This window comes from Lagopus muta, chromosome 2, assembly GCF_023343835.1.
Source record: "Lagopus muta isolate bLagMut1 chromosome 2, bLagMut1 primary, whole genome shotgun sequence".
NCBI classification, from domain to species: Eukaryota; Metazoa; Chordata; class Aves; order Galliformes; family Phasianidae; genus Lagopus; species Lagopus muta.
Window position 1 is genome coordinate 17,947,063 of NC_064434.1, and position 20,422 is coordinate 17,967,484.

At 37.1% G+C, this 20,422-nt stretch overlaps 1 protein-coding gene across 26 annotated transcripts in view; it reads left to right on the forward strand.

Moving 5' to 3' along the window:
• The window catches only part of MYT1L (myelin transcription factor 1 like), a 300,542-nt gene that overhangs the window by 192,800 nt on the left and 87,320 nt on the right, over window positions 1–20,422 (forward strand). For 21 of the 26 annotated variants that reach the window (XM_048936649.1, XM_048936655.1, XM_048936645.1 and 18 more), the window contains one exon: window positions 7,948–8,321. In XM_048936649.1, coding sequence (XP_048792606.1) covers window positions 7,948–8,321 — 374 coding nt within the window. Of the gene's footprint in view, window positions 1–7,947; window positions 8,322–8,357; window positions 9,351–20,422 lie in introns of those variants that run through there. The other 5 variants (XM_048936658.1, XM_048936664.1, XM_048936665.1 and 2 more) reach the window with 2 other exon arrangements.

A 20,422-nucleotide genomic window follows, 5' to 3' on the forward strand; every position in this document is an offset into this window, starting at 1 on the left:
CATACATGGTCCCACTTAAAAAATAAAATAAAATAAAGTAAAATAAAATAAAATAATATATATATATATATTTATGTATCTCAAAACATGTAAAATGGGGATGGTAATGTAGATATTCCAATGCACTGACTGAATTAGTGCCTGATTCCCACTGGGAAGACAGAGGTGAGGGGCAGTTGTTCTGCAAGCAGCATTTCATGCTAAAGTGCAGTGGTTCCAAGAAGGGTACCTGATTCTGGAACAGTATTCAAGGGTCTGGGTCAGCTGCCTGCAGGTTCCTGGAAAGCAGAGTCTTCTAGATTGGATTTCATTACAGACGGAATAAGAGTAATTTTAATCTGGCTGCTTGGAAGCACCAAAACATGTCCTAGCTCTGTTTTGTAATCTGCAACTAGCCATCTCTGTGAAACAACATCTCAGAAACGTATATGTCCTTCTTGAGCTTTGACCTGTTGCTTTTCTTATTTTCTCTTCTTTATCTTACTGGTTAGTGTGCTGAATTTGAATCAGTACCTCTCATATTTCAGGACAGTACTTAGGCTCTACACTGGATTTTTGGGGGGCAGAGAAGTCTCCTGATCGTATGGCATAGAGATAATAAAATGACTTCCTATAAAGAAAACTTCCTCCGTTATCGTTGTCTGCTCAGGTTATAGCTGTCTGTAGTGACTTGGCACACTTTTAAGCAGTCATTTAAATGGGAAAAGAAAATTGTCCTCAGCTGAAAAAGTTTATTCTTGCAGTTGAGCAGGCAAATCATTAGGCTGTAGTAAATCTCTTCAGAATTTTTGATTCTTTCATTGCTATTAATTCAGTGGTCCAACTTCAATGAGACAGCTACCACTTCTTCCTCAGAATAGCATGTGGCTGGGTAGGGCATCCTCCTGGAAGGCAAGGAGTGTATGTTCAAGACATAGGATTTGGTGGAATCTAAATATCTTATTTTCTGGTCAGCTGTCACCAGCTGATAGTATAAGTCCTTTAAAGCTAAATGTGATCATTGTTTTGAGGGTGATTTAATAGCATGCAGGGTTATGCAAATTAATTAGGTTTGCATACTCTTTGAAGACTGTATTTGTTAGAGGAATTATCTGTGAATTACCTTTTTTTCTGAATACCTTGAAAGTCAGCACATACAGATTTGGAAGCTGTGTAGTGCAAACCAAAGTAATGCTTATGTTATTCAATAGGATAAATGTAAGTGCCTTGGAAACATTCTGCCTGTAGCCTTAAGCAGAAGTCTGCTTCCTAATTTTCTTTCCTCAAGTTGTATATGGTAAAATTTCACCTCAGTGCCACTTCAGATACTTATATTCTTTATTAAATGCTTTTTGATAACCTCAGAAGATGTCTGTATAGTACGTTTTTAGGTTCTATTACCTACCAAATGTTATGCTTTACGTTTGAAAAACAACAAAAAAACAACTTTCTAAGATTTGTTATTAGTCTTTTAAGCTTCCTTGCTAATCTATGGAGGTAACAGACTATCTAGAGGAATATTTCCTCCAGATATAGGTGTTATGTCACACATTTCATATGTGCGGTAGCATATAATCTAGAGGAGAATATTAATCAGTAATCTGACTTGTAAAATTTTGTGCATTTCTCTGGTCCTATACCATATATAATCAGATATTTTTAATTGTTATGGCTTTAAAATATTAATTATACTAATTATGTTGAAATTAATGTTATATTGCTAAAACAATATATTTGCAATCAAGGAATTCAACTCAGGGAAAGTAATGTGCATTTTCTGTTGAAGAATTGTGTTCAATCGAAGAGTGACACTATGTTTTTTAATGATGCAAAATCTTCTGAGAGTTAAAAACATACCATAAATCATCTTCTAACTAAATTCATATATTATTTCTTCAATTTCTTCAATTATTAATATCTATATGTTCTCTTGGAGCTTATTGCTATGAAATTCAGCAACATTCTTTCCACAAGAATTATTCATGATAGATGCTGAAAGACTGAGACATGCAGCCAAGAAGTGTGGAATATTCAAAAGTGTATTTCAGAAAGCCCCAACAGATATTTCACTGAAAGCTAAGACAGTTGAAGCGTGAGGGGAAAATAAGACAAACGTAGCTGACGAGGGAAATACATTGAGAAAAAAAAAAGAGAATGGACAAAGGCATACACAGCAGATAAATCAATGAGGTCATTGCTTTGAGCAGGGATAAACAAGTCTTAAAATAAGTATACAAGGGAGTAATCACAGAAGACAAAATTGAAAATGGGGAGAAAATTGCAGGTGCTCTAAGGATAAACAGTAACAGATTTTACAAATACATGAGAAAGAAGAGGTCAGTGAGAGAGACTGTATTCTCAGTATGTGATTGCGAGAGGAAGTCAGAGCCAGATGAGGCACAGACTGCTGGGTAACTGAATGCTTCCTTTCCCTCGGTTTGCTCTCCAAAGAGACCAAAGGGAAAATGCCAGAAACAGAGAAGTGTCCTGGAGGCAGAATCTGAAAAATTAATGAAACAAAGGCTGATAGCAGAACAGGTTAAAAAGGAAAAAGAAAACAGGGCAGCTGAATAGTAGGTTCCAGCTCTGGCATCCTCTTTACCAGCTTTCTGAAAAGACTTCAATAATAACTTTTCAACGCTCACAGACTCTGAGGTCAGTAGTATGTGAGGTAAATATGACATATATGGGGTTTATAGCTGAAGAAGACTCCAGTATTTTAAGGTTTTATGAGAGACAGTTTTTAAAGGTTTAATGAGAATTGTTCATACAATTGTAGCTTTATAAACTATTAATCTACACACAGGCAAAAAAAAAAAAATACAGAATTGTAGGCAAAATGGACAACAAACAGCACAAATTGTGAAAGAGAGGACAAAACCTGAGTTAGAAGTACTTGACATAACTGATTTCATTGGGAAGTGGCATGTTCCTTAGTCCTTCATTGTCAGTCCCAGCCTGACATGTACAGCGCTGTTCATTTCTCTTCTAATTCTACAAACAAAGACACTGAGAGTAGATACATGAAAAACTAAAGTCAATTTCATAACGTTACTTGAATATTTAAGTTGCAAATAGTTATTCAATCAGATTTATAACAGCATCACAGCAGATCAGGCAGCTGAGTGGCACTGATTTCCATTGCTGGTTATGCCCTTTCAGTGGGTCCTAAATCCTGAGTAATATCTTTCATTCTCATATACTTTTAAAAATATGCAAAAAAGCATAAAGCCATAAAAAAAATAATTACAAATGACCAAAAACAGTGCTGACAGTTTCTTTTTACTTTGATTAATAATTTGTACCTTAAAATTCTTGGGGTTATATTTAGATGCAAAAATTAAACAACAGATCTATTCAGAATAGATCTAGTTGTTATTCTGTGTTTTCCTCCCCAGTTCCCAGACTACTGGAAATTTTAAAAGGCTGAATTGAAAGGTACTGTTAATTGTCTTGATGGACCAGAGGCTTTGTAGAGGGGTTTAGGTACGTTGGAACATAGGACCATCATCAACAGCATGAAATTTAACAAGAATAGCTACTAGAGTTTGAGATGGAGTAATGCCAAACACAAGTACAGACTGGGAGATGACTGCCTGGAGGGCAGCTCAGCAGAAGGTTCTGGCAGTGTTAACAGACAGAAGGCTCAACATGTCCCAGCAGTATGCCTGGGCAGCCAAGAAGGCAAGCTGTGTTTTGAGGTGCATTAAACACAGCATACCAGCTGATCAAAAGAAGTGATTCTCCCACTATATTTAGTGTTGGTACAGCTTCATCTTGAATATTGTCTGCAGTTGTGGGCTCTTCAATATAAAAAAAGAAGTTAGGGTCCTTGAAAGCGTCCAGGGAATGACAACAAAGCTGCTAAAAGGATTTGAAGTCATGTCCTGTGGGGAGAGGCTGACAACACTTGGGTTGACTTATCTGGAAAGGGGAGATTGAGAGGCAACCTCATTGCTCTCTGCAACTGCTTCAGAAGTGAAGAAGGATGTGCTCATCTTTTCTCCTTCTTATTAGTGACAGGATGTGTGATAATTGCTCAGAGCTGTGCAAGGGAGTTTCAGACTAGACATTAGAAAAAGTTTATTTATTGAGAGGTTAGACACTGAAATAGGGTTTGTAGATAGGTGGTCATTGCTCTGTGCCTGTCCATGTTTAAGAGGCATTTGGATAATGCTCTTAATGATATGTTTTAAATTTGTGGCAGCCGCAAAGCAGTCCAACAGCTGGATTCAGTGATATGTACAGGTCCCTTCCAAATTACGCTATTCTATCCTCTTCTGTTGTATTCTATTCTGTTCTAAGTTATGATAAGAGAAAGAAATGAAGTCTTGGGGATTCTTGAGGCTAAGCCTACTCTCATCTATGGAAATAAAGATCAAGAATTTATGAAAATACCACTTAAAGATACTGGCATTAAAGAAGCTACAGTGAGGGTAATATACCTCGTAAGGAAAAAAAAGAAACTGAAATCAAGACAAGTATGACACGCCCATTCAGGGAATGTTATTCTGCCTTCTTAAATTGCATTTAATTGATATACAGGTTTCTAAAATCTTCATGATAACCATGCTGTGATCCATACATATTCTTCAGAATTGCAACCTGCTAGGCACTTTAGTGAAACAGGTTCCTCTGTCACGATCCAGACATTTCCCTGGGCACTATATGCACCTTGAAATTCCAGTTCTTAAGAAAAAACTTCTGCCTTCTCTCAGAGTTCTATATAAATGGTTTGGACATACAGCTCCTGAATTCCTCACATAACATCAGGGAAAGTTCCAGAATAATCCTGCAATAACAACAGTGCTCCTCTTTTGCCCCATGTTTTAGATATGGTCCAGACCAACGGAGACTGGACTCCTGTTTCTGCCCTGACTGTAACTATGTGGGATATTCTCCATGGAAATACATTTTGCCTTTCCTCTTGATTCTGAGCAGCTGGAGCTTGACTAAGAATAGGAGTCACAGGGCAAGAGGCAGGGCTGTCATTTGACAGAAAGCAGTGGCAGGGAGATAGGGACAAGATATTTTGCCATTTTGATAGGTTTTGTTTTGCAGCATTTTTGGGTAGAAACAAATATAATACAAAGAGAAAACACCAGAAACTTGTGCCTTCTGCCTTTCCAGGTTTTAGGACTTTTGATAGTAGTCAAGATTGGGGATTTTGTTTGTCTGCTCTTTCTCAGAATGTTTCTTGGAGCTCATGTTCTAGAGAAGGGTGCTCTTCCCTGGGATTTGCCACATTACCTGCTGGCTGGAGCATATTCCTACGATCTGTACAGTGTGTGTGCTCAATTTCGCTTCTAGCCTGCACAATTAGGCCTGAACTTAAGTGTTGGTTGCTGGAAACTACGTACTGGTAGTAATACTATCACATGCTGTGGTGCTGAAGTAATGTAAAGAAATGGCGTATAGGGTTGAGATCAGTTCACATGGCTTCCTCTCTGCCCCTCATTACCCCTCATGTGTTTCCCCAGCTCCACCATGAGCTCCCCTGCCAGGAACTGCTCCTGCATGGCTGCCCCACAGGCTGCAGCTTCTTCCAGGACACACTGCCATGCCATGGCATGCTGTCGTGTTGGAGCACCTCTTCCCCTCTCCCTTTTCTGACCTTGCTGGCTGTAGAGTTGTTTTTTCTACTCCTCTCTCACACAGCACACGTTTTACCCTCTGTTAAATACACTTTCCCAGAGGCACTTCCATCTTGGTTGTCAGGCACAGCTGAGTGCTGTGGTGCAGCCATTGGAGCCAGCAGGAATCAGCTATGTCCAGCACTGGGCAGCCCCAGCCTCGCCTTGCAGCCCCAGTCCATGTACCCCCACATGCCCCAAACCCAAATGAGGATGACAGGAATCTATCTGGATGGAGGAACTGAAAATTTACTCTGTATTTTTTTATAGTGTTAACGGAAGGAGGATGAAGTCTAATTTAGACGTGCTACATTAGACTTTAAAGATAACTATAGTCCCTGCAGAGGAAGAGGTGTCTGTGATTCAAAGGTCTCCCTAATCAAGTTTGCCAGCATGGATACCCATTTTTTTTGTGACTTTGCATGATTCTCAGGTGTATGTGTGGTAGGCAGATTGAACCAGCTGTCCTGTGAGCAAATACCTTAAAATTTATGTAGGACTATGGCTAAGTTAGGCAACTAGATAAAATGGACTGCTTTTTTCTTAAGTGGCATTTAAGTAATTGGGATGTGTAGCTGCTGGGATGTCACAATGAGATGCAGGCACCACAAAGAGGCCCTCTAGTCCTCCATAATACCCTTCTCTCTGTATTGGAAAGATATGGATTTGACAGATAGGGATCTTTGTTCAATGAACAAAGAACTGGTTGTGAGATCATGTCCAGAGAGTGGTGGTCAGTGGCTCAATGTGTGTATGGAGGCCAGTGATGAGTGGTGTCCCTCAGGGTTCAGTACTGATACTCTTTAACATCTTCATCAATGATACTGACGGTGAGATTGAGTGCACACTAAGTGAGTTTGCAGATTACACCAAGCTGTGCGGTGCAGTCAATACACCTGGAGGACAGGAGGCCGTCCAGAGAGACCTGGACAGGCTGGAACAGTGGGCTCAGCTGAACTTCATGAGGTTCAACAGACCCAAGTGCAAGATCTTGTACCTGGGTGATAGCAACCCACACTACGAACACAAGCCAGGGGATGAAAGGATTAAGTGCTGCCCTGTGGAAATGGGAAGCTGGACATGAGCCAGCAGCGTGCTCTCATAGCCCAGAAAGCCAACCATATCAAAAGAACCACGATTAGCAGGTCAAGGGAGGTGATCCTGCCCCTCTATTGTGCCCTGGTGAAATATCTCTGGGAGTGCTGTGTGCAGATGTAATCATGTTAAAGGGTAGGAAAATATAATGTAAAAGGAGACATAAGTAGATTTGTGTAAAAGGCTAGGAAGAGCAGTGGAAATGTCACAAAGCTACTTAATCAGAGGAAAAAGGCTAAAAACCTATGTGATTTGAGTAGCACTTAAAATGAAACAATGAAGAAATTAAAAGAAAAAGCTTTTTAACAAATAAGTAATTTCTGTGTGCTGTCACTCAGTGTAGTGATAGGGGTTACAATAAGGGTGACCATATTCAGGAAATACAGTCACGCAACTTTGAGAAACTGGTGACTGGCTACTCTGGTAGAAGAACAAAACTCAAAGGTTCTACTTACGTTACAGTGCATTAACATGACTGAAGAATAAGGTGTACTAAGCTTTGAAAAGTTTGTCTTTCTGTATTGACAAATAATTTTATAATTTTCTTTTTTTTTTTTTTTTTTTTTTTTTTTGTGAGAACACTTCCAACATTGGCCTCAAAAACTTATTTTTTGTTGCACTGATGAGCATTCATTCCCATTTATTCAGCCTCATAACTTATAATGAAGAATTGAGAATTTAAGAGCAATTCATTATTTATAATAACAATAAACAATATTGTTAAGAATGCAATCATATTTTCATTTGTATTTTCAGTCATTTTTCACTCAAACGTATATTTGTTGTAAACAGTCAAAACCTTAGTAAGTGTTACAGAATTGTGAAGCACTGCTTTCTTCCTAGTTGTATTGATAGCTAATAGGTGGTATAAATTTGCTGTTTAGTTGTTTGTTTGCTTTTTTTAAAACTGTATTTAAAACAAGAATTTAAAAAGAATGTCATATGAAGAGGAAAGAAAAAAATAAAAAGCACACAATTGTATGTGTTCTGTAACTGCTGTGCTGGCATGTATATGTGACCTTTATCAATAATAATTGTTTACTAGTTCACAGGTTTTGTAAGTCTTCTTCACCTTGGTCATTATTGTCTAATAAGTATTTTAATTTGAAAACATGTTTTGAGAAGAGCAACTAATTATGGTGTAGAATTTGGAATGAATGACTAAATGATGTGTGTTATACAGTCTGACCTACAGAAATCTTTAGAATAATATAATAATTTGCATACTTTATTTTTGCAGTGTTTATGGCTGTCCTTTGGCAAAAAAACGAAAAACGCAAGATAAACAACCTCAAGAACCTGCTCCCAAAAGAAAACCTTTTGTGGTTAAAGCAGACAACTCTTCTGTAGATGAGTGTTATGAAACTGATGGAACAGAGGAGATGGATGAAAAGGAAGAGGAAGAGGAAGAGGAGGACGAAGAAGAGGAGGAATATTCTGATGACAATGATGATCAAGGTGATGAGGAGGAGGATGATGAGGAGATAGATCGAGAAGAAGAAGAGGAGATTGAAGAGGAAGAAGAGGAGGATGAAGAGGAAGGTGAAGATGTGGAGGATGAAGAGGAGGAGGAAGAAGAGGAGGAGGAGGAAGAGGAGGAGGAGGAAGAACGTGGTAATAATCAGAGTATTAGTAAAAAGTAAACACTGTATTTTCTGGGTTAATCTTTTAGTGTGGTGTGTGAGGATATAGCTGTGAAATTCTCATTAAAGCTAATGGAAGTCATGCAGTTAAATCTCTCTGCTCCACACTGAAAATATACCCCACTGTGTTCTCTTAACATTTATTTTAATAAGTCTGTCTTCCGAATATTTTTTAATACACCAGCACTCACATTTCAAACAAGGAGGGTGGAGGTATGTTTGTGCAAAAAAAATACTTGCATAAGATATAATTGTGGATTAATGCATGCCTTTACCAAGAGAATATTTACAAAGGTACAAGCAAAGCATCAGCTACAGCTGGATGCCTGTACTGATTGTTTACAAGTGTTTTTGCTGGATCTGCTTATATAATGTCAATGATTGCCCACATAAAACATATCACAAGTTTTCAGATATTATTTTCTGAGCAAAAACGGGTCTCTTCCCTTCGAAAATTTCCCCCCATATTTCCCAGCCCCACCCTCTGCCAGGAAACTTTTCAGAATTAACTGTAACTATATACTTTGGTTCTTTGAGACTTGGATGCTGTGTACTTTAGTTGACTCTACTGAAACTACAGAGAAAGAAAGGTTTACATAGATAAAGTCCTTCTAAAATTTATATGTATTAGTTATGGTACCTTGGCATAAATGCCCATTATACATAGAGGTCACTGGTAGTAACCAAATTAATGTAGTAGTAATGGGATTAACCGATTCAGCTTTCTCTTTTTTTTTGGGATTTTGGATTCTATATAACCAATATTTTCAAAATATATGACCAGTGTCCATTTACTCACGAGTCCATATGCTGATGACAGACATCATAATGCACTGGGGTGAAATTAAAGAATCATGCAAAAATTAATGAGCTATCTAAAAAATATTTTGTTCCCATTTCCAGGGAACACGTTTTTGGTTGGGTAGATTCACCTTTCTAACCAATAAAAATATAAGAAAAGCTTTCAGCACTCCTCAGTTGGATTCCTCTTAGGAACCAGGTATGAAAGTTGTATGACTTTTGTTTCAGCATTCTGTAAGGTCAGATCTTAAATCTCACAGAAAGACTTTGGAAGTGTTGTTTCCACTTGGGCAAGGTGGTGGCCAGTTGGGTGACTATAAGTATTTTCTAAGATATCTGAACTGTAGCATTTCCTCAATTATTTAAATTTGCAAACAGAATTGAAACATATATGACCAATCTTTAAAGTTATATGAGTTTGATGCAATAAGGAAGCCATTTCATTTAGCAGGGAACTCTGCTGGATGAGAAGCTTTGATAGATCAGTCTGATGTGCAACTGCTATTGCTGTCCTGATGGGCAGATGCAGGAAGTTGAGCAGTTTCTTGAAGAGATAATGGTTACTGAGCTTGTTGGTACTTAGTTTATGGTGCAACTGGTTTCAGCTATCATGAGAAACTCTGAATCTACACTATCAAAAATGTTATAAGGAAAAAAAAGCAAAACTCAAGAGCTCAAAAAAATTGCTTTTGGCAAGCCGGCAGACTTGATACTCAGCATACGAATACTATCATTATGGAACACAGTGGTTTACTTATTCCAACACAGTTATGCATGCAGTTAGCCATCCTAATCAACCTAAAGTGGCTGACGTTGCTTTTTGACTGCTTTCCTTCCATGTATAGTAGGCTGTGGTTAAGAATAGCAAGAATATTACAGAGGTGCCTTTATTAGCTGCTTTGCATATTACTTGGAATTAAAACTCACACAGGTCAAGTTTCTCTTAGGATCCCATGTTACTCCTGTAATAACACATAAATTCACTGATCTCTACATACATCTCTGTGTATAAGTACTTTATGACAAATGTTAGTCACTAGGAAAAAAGACTTATAAAATGTGAATAATGATAATATTTTATAAGAAAAGTATTATATGATCTTCTGAGAGTAGACTTGGTCATCATTGTATGGACAGACTTAGAGCAGAGCTAATCAGATAAAAGATAGAGTTAGCATCAATTCATGAGGAAGATAATGTGGGGTTCCTTGTAGCTTAAGGCTGTAGCCTTATAGGCCGAAGGGTGTAGATGAGTAAGAGAGTTTGTTCTTGGTGAGGTATAGAAGCTAATTAATAAACCGGACGTTTTTAGATATTCATTTCTTATAATTTTGAAAGGGATCTTGATGTTTCACTTTCTTCTGCTCATAGCATACACAACACTGGTAGAATTTGGAACTGTTGATTTTCCATGCAAATAATGCATAGGTTAGGGATTCTGAAAACACATGGACTGAATATGGCGCTTTCCTTTATCTGTTGAGTACATGGGAAAATTAGGTCTGTCAGTTCCTAAGTGAGTTGTCTGAATCAGTCACTGCTCAGTACAATTTAGACAGTGTAGTAAACTGTCATCCACCTTTTAAGAAACCATAGCAGGAAGTCTCAATGTATCCTACTGTTCTTTTGTCTAGAAACAAAATGCAGCATTGTGCAATAGACAGTAAGATACCTGCACAGTTCTCTTAAATGTTTCTTTTACTTGTGCTATATATTAAAGCAGTTCAGAAAATTATTGTCTAAGAGGAGAAAAGTATTGTCAAAGAAGAGAAAAAGGTTAAAATCTAATAATGCAAGTATTGGTGCTAGAAGAATTCCATTAGTAGGTACAGGACTACGGATCCAGCAAGTAAGGGGGAAAAAAAAAGGAAAGGTTTTTTCCCATTTCATAGGCAAAATGCAGTCTTCTGTTAGAAAATGACTGATCTTGGGAAACTCTGCTGGCATCTTGTTGCTCTTAGTTAAAATAAAGTGAATTTTGATGAGATTCTCAGAGAACTTCAGGTAATAAAGATGCAGAATTTTTCCTGAAAATACTTGGATTTTCACTGAACCCATCTCAAACTTTTTGAAAATCACATCTTTCTATCCTTGTCATTGAAAAACTAAAGAACTTGAAAAATAAGAAAATATCCTAAAGCAACACTCTTACAAATCTCAAAATACCAATTTTTTTTTTTAATTAAAATAATCTTTTAGATGTGAGGCCTGAATTCTTTGCTCGTATTTCTCTGTATAATCCACCGAATCAAAATTAATCCTTAAAATTTTCTAGTGATGGCCAACATACTATCTTTCAGTTTCCATTAAATGCACTCAGTGTCTCTGTAAAACATCTCTGTGTCTGTGAACGACTGTTTGTTGGGAAGCCCTGATATTCAGCTCTACCACTAAAGGCAAGATGAATCTTTCCAGTCCCTCATACTCAAGAAAAAAAGGACAAACAGGTGTTCTTTTTTAAGATAGGCAAATCTGTAAATTGTAATACAAATGGGAAAAGAAAGTAAGAAAGAGTAAGAGAAAAGGCTGATTTTAGAGTGCCCCTTCTTTGTGATGGTAACTGTTGAAACTCTTTGGATTAAAATCTGTAAGGCACGTTTGATTTGCAAGGCACACTGAAGTTCTTCCTCCTGAGATGAGCTCACTTCAGATAGTTGGGTCCCAAAGACTGTTTCATAAAGCTTTTCTATTATAGAAAGAAATCTCCGCTGGAGGAGCTTCCGGAACAGATGTTCCAAGGCACCATTTAGCCCATATCATATGAAGACATTCAAGATGGCTTGTACTCCAGGTATTTCATAATCAACCAGGGTCAGGAGGAGGCTTATTCTAGGTCTTACTCAGGCTTATTCTAGGTCTAGAGAAACTTGATTCATCAATCAAATCCATTTCATAAATGATACTACCAAAATGAATGCAGCTTACCAGGAAGTGAAGTGTTAGGACGTATTAAATTTTTAGACTCTCCCTTACATTTTCTAATCAACTCAAATTAGCTGGCATATACAATATAGCAATATATGGTACTGTACCTAATTTATCAGGTGAAATACAGATGTAAAAGTAGCTGTGAAACGCAAGTAGTATAAATTCAAGGAGATATAATAAAATTGGTTTGTTTTTTTGTTTTTTGTTTTTTGTTTTTTTTTTAATGAAGGCTAGCACGAGGAAATAGGGAGAGATGGTGTAGCAAGTTTCACATTTTTTCGAATTATGGAATTAATTTTAACAGTGTGGTAAAATGTTCCATTTTTCCTCTACTTGAATGAGCTAGACACAGACACACAGGCACTCATAATTTGAAATCCACTTATCAATGTTATTACTGTAGTTAATGCTTCCTCTGTCTTCCTGCTGCCTTCATCAGATTGCTTCTGTAGCACTTATGTATGTCCCTTCAAGCAAGGGGAGACACAAACACCAATCATGTGCTGAGGAAATTGTGGTAGCATACAGCTTTCCAACTGTCCTTGCAACTGAAGACACTCGCCATCTTGATAAAATAAATGTGACAGCTCTGTATTGTCAGGATGGCTTATCAGCCTTCTGATAGGTCATTAATCATTTAATATTATTTAATAATTTAAACTATTGTCAGGAAAGTGGTCATCTGTTTAGTGAACACGATGTTCAGCATTAAACAGAACACAGAGCTGGACATATCATTTACCTCATAGGCAAAGCATCTAAAAGAAGAAAACTGTAGCTTTAAGTGAAGAGGCCAGAAAGCATCATTTCACTGTTTGGAAAGATGCATCTGGATAGAAGTGCATTTTCCAGGCCCAAGGAAGAATTAGTAAATACCTAACAGCCTCAAGAGGGTAAGCAGATATTAACCATCTGCTAATAGACTCTATTGCTATATAATTTCATCTTCTTTATAAAAGAAGATACCTTGTGCATAGGATATCTCACAGATAACAAAATAAAGAAGAAGAAAAGAGTTGCACCTGACAGTCATTCATCCTATCTGACATATTGATTTTCTCTAAATGAGAAGTTAAAGTTGCTTTAATGAACTAGTTATGAAGTACACAAGCCTGGAAGTGCTTGGGTCAAACCAGCACAATTTTTATTGATGTCTTTTTTCTCCGTTGAAGATACAAATGTAGACTACAAGTTCTGATGTTTAGCAGTTTATATTATTTCATGTGGAGAGACAGGGACTAGATGATTTCTTTGAAAATTTTGATTGGGAATAATGTGATTGAGAGATTTGGAACAGATAGCTCAGAGCTGAAAAGTAGGTAATGCCAGTTCTTGTGGAAAAGGTTTGAATCTATTTATTTTAGTTCTTGTATATTTGCGGTTGTTTGCCTGGTGGATTGCTGTGGTTGGCTGCTATGCTAGTATAGTAAATTTTGCTTGTTGGTCCGTTGCTCTGCTCAAGGTGTTTACTCTTCGCTGCTGATAAGAGAGTACGATTGGTTAAAGGCATTATTTAAGTGTTATTTTTACTTCTCTTAAGTGATATAGGGCCTGTGACTGAACTTGTTACACGAGGATAAATAAAGAATGAGCTCATACCTTTTAGCAGTCGGTCCATTTCCATGTTGAAAGTTAGGAACGTACTTTAGTTCTTTTCTGATATGGGGGTTTTCATATTTAGCTCCTTTCTTTACAAATAAAAGGCCTTAAATGAGATGTGAACTTTCTGATCTTTCAAGAGCAAATGATTCAATTATAGCTTTATGCAGTGTGGAAAAAACATTCACCTTTGATAAGACAGATTACAGATCTATGTCATACACAACTTCTGTTGACATAAGCAGAAATTCTGTAAAGGACAGTCCTTAGGGAGTTTGAACTTAAGGCTGTGGTAAAAGCATCTCACTATACATTCAGCAGTGCATCTGATTTTAATACTATTTTGTTCTGAATTTATTTTGCTTGTTCATGGGGTTGCTTACTTGTATTTTTAATTCATTGACTCTTTCCTTCATTGTTACCTGAATTTGAGTTGTTGTGACTATTGTAATGTCATTTCAAGGCTTATATGTGACTCAAACTTTATCTAATCTTGCTAGAGAAGTCGATCTGTAAAGGAACCATTTATCTCAGCAGTTCTGCTTAGGTTTCTCAAATATTACAGTCCTCAAGAAGAGGCTGCATAGAGGCTAACTTTTCTGTATCTCTCTTACATCCTTCTGTCTGCAAATAAATGCAGAGTGGATCCTCGACTTCCCCTCTTTCATTTGTTATCTGGCAGGATGATGTAGTAAAATAAATTATTTCTGAAATTAGATGGAGTGGAGAAGAGATTCAGAATGAAAAGTACTGTAGCCTTAGAACTGTATTTCTGGTCTTTCTCAGATTCTCCACAAACAGTTAATCTCCAATGATCTTTTATTTTTGGCACAACTGTGCGAAGAGGCTAGTTGCTTGTGCAGCTTATTTCTTTTAAGAGCCAATAGTGTACTCAGTATGGATGTTCTTTGCATCCATATCTGCAAACAAAATCATCTGATATTGCTGTATAAAGTCTTACATCTGGGACATAGCACTTTGGGAAACACACCCACAGGTTGTGCAAAAATGAATTCTTTAGGTTCTCTTTGAAATCCTTTGCCATTTACAGTGCTGCTTCAAAGATACCATTTTCCAGACTGTACTACATCTCAGAGAATACAGACCCTGTATAAATCCTTCCTGATACTGCAGATGTAAGGATTCCTTAAAAATGTTTCATTTGCTCAGTGTTATAGGTTTCTGTTTACCTAAATGCTCTTGTGTTTAGATTGTAGCACAGAAGACAAATTTTAATCATTGTAGTCATTCATAATTCCTGCCGGACTGACAATATTTGTCCAAAGAGTGTACACAAGGGGTAATTTTTTACTCTGAAAAGTAGAGAACCTCTTTTGGTTGTTGAAGGGGTAAATTTTCCACTATAACATGTCCTTTAGGAGATAAAAAATTGAAATAAAAGTCCATACTGGATTGATTATTTCTTTTGACGCATATCTATTCTCATGAATAAATTTTGCAGTCCTGGCAAATTCCTCCTGTCACAGAAATTTTGTTAAATTTAAAAACATAAATTTACAAAAAAACACTCTCAGAAACAAAAAGTTTTGATGCGTTACAAACGTATGAATGTAATTTCATCCAAACACTAGGAAGCCCATCAGGAATAGTTTATTTACTGTGCAGGTGATGAGGCACTGGAATAGATTGCCCAGAGAGGGTGTGAAGTCTCCGTGGAGAGACTCTTGGACACTCTGCTTTGGATGTCATTGCTTGAGCGGCGTTTAGACCAGATAGACCAGATAGACCCAGAGGTCCCTTAAAAACTCAACCAGTCTATGATTCTTTGAGTTGTGAAGCATTTATTTCCCCTTTTACAGGTTTCTAGATGTTTCAGGCTTGTTCATCATCTGTGCTGCAAATGACATGGTCCTTTTATATAATGGGAGATACTTCTCTGGTTTAATTTTTTCTACAGAAGGTCTGTGAGAGGAAACTGTTGGAGCTACAGTTAGCTAGCTGAACAGAAAGGACGATCAAGTTAGGAGAAGGTGAAGAGGGCTAATGTGGAGAAAGAAGCCACCTGAATGAAGTACTTTGGTAGAGAATGTATAATAGTAATTAGGGAAGGCCCTAATTAGATGTGGTGGTGGAGCTTTTTTCACTGTTATTATTATAATCCTCAGAATTATCTGGAACAGGATGACTTCATACAGAAAGTGCTGAAAGTAGTCAGTCAGTAATATTAAGTGCATCAAGTATCCATCATGCCAGAGTTACTGGATTTTTTTATCATGTTATTTCCAAGGAATCCGTGGTAGATACTATATGCTCTGTGCACTAAATATTCCTGTTTTAAAAGAAATTTGCATTGGCTCTGCAAGAAAAAGTTGTGCTAGCTAATAGAACTGACCTTTCAGGACTTAAGGTGAGTTGATAGGTGAATAGTTATTTATCACTAAAGGTTAGTTTTGCAGGCTATATTGTTAATAAGGAGAGTCCTAGTCTTAATGTGTTAATAGGGAGAGTAATAGTCTTATTGTGACACCAGAGAAACTTCACGGGAGATCTGCATTTACAATTAGAAAGAAAAGCAAGAAATCATGTGTACATTTTTTTCCATGTTAGATGTGGATAAATCAAAGTAACAGGTGTGAACACGAGTACAGGTGTAGCATGAATCTGATGGACTGAGATAAACTCAGGCACATGAGCTGAGTGTGAGAAGTGAAATGGGAGTTCAACATCACATTTTCTTCTTCTCCAACACAGAAAGTTAGCAATTAAACCAGAGACTGCTTTGGATAAGCATTGCTCTTAAGCACTCTGCTGATCCTCTGTCACTCCTCCAAAAAAATTTTCAAGAACTCCAGCAAACTGAAGAAGGTCGTACTTCTGGGAAAGCAGGACATTATGTATTTCTTTCTTGCTCCAGAAACACTCTAACCGTATTATGAATTGACTGTTTAATATACAAAAACAGTCCTGGTAGCAGAGATCAGAAACAACATTTTTTCCCTTGTAGGTGAGTGCCCTTGTATACTAAGTACAATGAAAGCAGTACATTTTTGCATGACACAAATAACTTGAAAGTTATATAGTTCTCTTGTGTTTTCTGCTTCCTAGTCAGTTTGCATCCAGTCTTTTAATATGGTGACTAGCATACTTTTTTAGTGAATTTGATACTGAACCTATTCAAAGTAGAGAGCTTTTACTCTTAGTTTTCTGTTCCTTAATAACTGTACTATTAAATGTTTTGTGTTTTGTTTTTTTTTTCTGAGATAAAGGGTGGTAGAGCAAAGGAAGAAAGGAAGGAAACGGTTCTTCCTTCAACTATAACTTATAGCAAGTTGATCAAAGCAACAGCTTACAATAAAGTCTTATTCTGTCTGAATTTGTCTATAGACAAATTGGGTTTCTGTAGGGACTTGTATCTGAAAATGGCCAGTATCTAAAATTCTTCAGGGCTTGAATGGATGTAGCTGCAGTTTCCTAAGACTGGAGATATTTGGAGAGAATTAGAAGCAGAGCCTTCAACAGATAATATGTATTTGCGGTGTTTGGGTTTAGAGTTCAGGTGTGTCCTAGGTTTGAATTTAGTAGTTGTATCACCAAGAGAAATGGAAATACAACTATTCCTATACAAGTCACAGGAGAATTTCCATTTGAAAATGGTATAGAAATCTCTGCTACTATTCACAATAATTTGTTTTTGTTGAGCAATTCCAGCTGGAATGTCAATTAAATAGAATGATGAGATGTATTGCTCCAAAAGCCAGAGGATCTTCTGATGCAGAAACAGAAAGAAAAAAAAAATCCAAGTGTAAAAGGAAGTAAAGGACTTATGCAGGAAAAAAGGATTGCAGGAAAGCATAAATAAATTATTAGGAAACTGGCATGGGAGTACAGTAGAGAGTAAGTGAAATATGTTAACATTCCTTCCTGGAACAGCAAGAAATGAGGAAGACATGAAAGCAGCAATCTATATTCTGCACTGTGCAGAATAATTAAAATAACAGTGCGAAAGCTTTAAGAAGCATGGGTCCTTTTACAATAGAGTTGATCAGGATCAGGGTTAGACAAAATATCAACACTCACATGGAGTGCATTCTATTCTGTTGTTATATTTTTGCTTCCATTTTTCTGTAGTTCATGATGTGATGTAATGTAACATCCATTGTAGTAGTGTGACTTCATACCATACTGATAACATTTTATATTATTGATATTGGTAGAATTACAACAAGAGATATGCAGTACACTTTTAAAAGAATAAGTGCTGATTCTCTGAGACTATTTATTGCATGGAAAACTGAGATTATTCAACTTGCCTTGATCTTTGGAACAGTGATGAGCCAAAATTAGTAATTATTTAGAAATAGTCAACTAAAAGAAATAATGTTAGGAGTAGTGTGGAGCTCCATCAAGGGAGGATTGGGTTGGGTGCTAGGCAAAGGTTCTTCACCTGATAGTGATTGGGCACTGGAACAGGTTTGCTAGGGCAGTGATCATGGCCCCAAGCTGCCGGTGTTCAAGAAGCGTTTGGACAGTGCTCTCAGACTTAGGGTCTGGTTTTGTAGTTGCGCTGTGTGGAACTAGGAGCTGGACTTGATGGTCTTTGTGAGTTCCTTTCAATTTGGGTATTCTATGATTCTATGATGACCAAAGAGAAGGTAACTGTCCTTTGAAAATATGTGTTTTGCTTGATATTTGCATGTTGCAAATCACTAAGAAGGCAGGCAGCATGGAAACAATGTACACAATTTGAGTTTTATGAATGTATTTGATGTAGTTTCATTTAATAAATCATTTGGAAATCAGAAAACATAATACAGCACCAGATACAGAGTCACTAAATAGTCTAGATTCGAAAATAACTTCAGGATAATCAAGTCCAACTATCAGTGTGGCCGTCTCAGTCCCATCTCTAAACGTCCCATGCTTCGTCATTTATGACAGAAGGAAAAAATTCACATTGGATAAATTATTTCCATTGGTTTTTAGGTAGCTCGTATACTTCAGTGTGCATTCAAGTTAATGAGACTGAAAATAATCATACAAGATATAATTGAGAGGGAACAGTGTGTTGGGGGAATTCAATATCGTTCACCTGGTGAATCCTTGGAGACAAAAAAGTAATCTCAGTCAGAATTGACTCTGATCTCATGTACCTTACTTTCATGTGTGAACTCCAGTTAGACGGTTCCTGCACTGTTTCTTGAGTCCAGACTCAGACTCAGGATTTAGTTTTGTGCAGATTGTCTCTCTACAGATTTTCTGTGTGTGTGTTTTCTTGAAAACCAACTACTGTGGTTATTTGTTACTTTGACTGATCCACTTTGAAGTTTGTCATTTCTATGCAGCAAGCTGAAGTAGGAGTTCCAGCAGAGAAGTCATGCACTGAGATTGCACTGCTCTAGTCTATGAAACCACTGCTATTGTAGCTCGAAGGTATGTCTTTAGTTAGAAATTTATACAGATTTATGTAAATATGTAGATGGTTGCATTTTTCCAACAAAAGTTTTCTTTTTATGAGAGACAATCTTTCATCATCAGGACAAATATTCCAGTGCAGATCTGAACAGCAGTAGGAAATCTCTCCTGAAAGAGGAAGTGGTGATTTCTAAGTTGATAGTTCATTTTTTAAGTCAACTGTGCATTTTTGAGGTGGGAAGACAGTTGGAACAACCTGAGTGGAAAAATCCTTACAGATACAGAAGCAACAGAAAAAAAAAAAAATATAGATCTGTTACCACAGCAAACATTTCCTGCATTTGACTGATCTCTGGTACTCTAGTCTCTGTCCTGAACATGTCTAGTGTTACAAGCCATTCATTTGCACAGTATAAATGGCAAATAAACAAGACATGTAAAGATTCCATAGCTAGCTGAGATCTAGCTGCACTGTGGAGTCACTACCTTCTGCTTTGTGAGAACTGCTGTGTGCATGATTGACACTGACTGTTTAGAGTAGCGTGGTTACAATAAGAAGTTCTAGTTTAACTTTTTCCTTTTGAAATTCCAGCTGACAGTGTGATTTCCTAAGATCCTAACTTACAAACTGTCTTGCCTTGTTCTACTTCTCTTCAGCTGGAGTAATCAAAGCCTACATCTATGTCTGTGAATAAAACAGACCATAAAACAGGTCTACTCATTTAATACTGTGTCCAGCTGCTGCAGTCCATATAGTTACTCTTTAACCTTTCAAAATAGAATGACCACATCTGGATTGCTTCCTGGGAATGATCCCTAACCAGTACCACTGTACTGTGCCTGGACATTGTTGGAAGGATGCTACATTATTCAAATCAAAATCATGCCAGGGCTTCAATAGAAGTTTAACAGTATGAATAATTAAATGGCGGTGCTTGGTCGCCTGTCCTGCCTCTGATTAGTTTACACTAGAATGACTATAACCTGAGTGACAAATTCCATTTTGTATTTGTTTTCTCCTTATTTTATGGCGTGTTATTCATCGTTCTCTGTCACTAAAAGATAGGAAAACAGAGAGATGTAGATAAAGAAGCTAAATAAAGTGATAAGGGAAAAAGGAACAGACCACTTAGCATAGGATTTTGTTTCAAATGAAGTGAAGTCTGTCACTCATTCACAAATCTTTGTCCTTCCGGATCGTTTTGAAATCGCATAGAAAGAGAGACGGGAACAAGAAATTTCAGTGATATTACATTTTGCAGTTCTCAGTGAGATGTGCCTCTATCTCCTCTGGCAGTTACATCAGATTATTAACATAATCTGCATAATCAAGCACAGTCAAATATAATTAATTAAACTTATAAGGTAGAT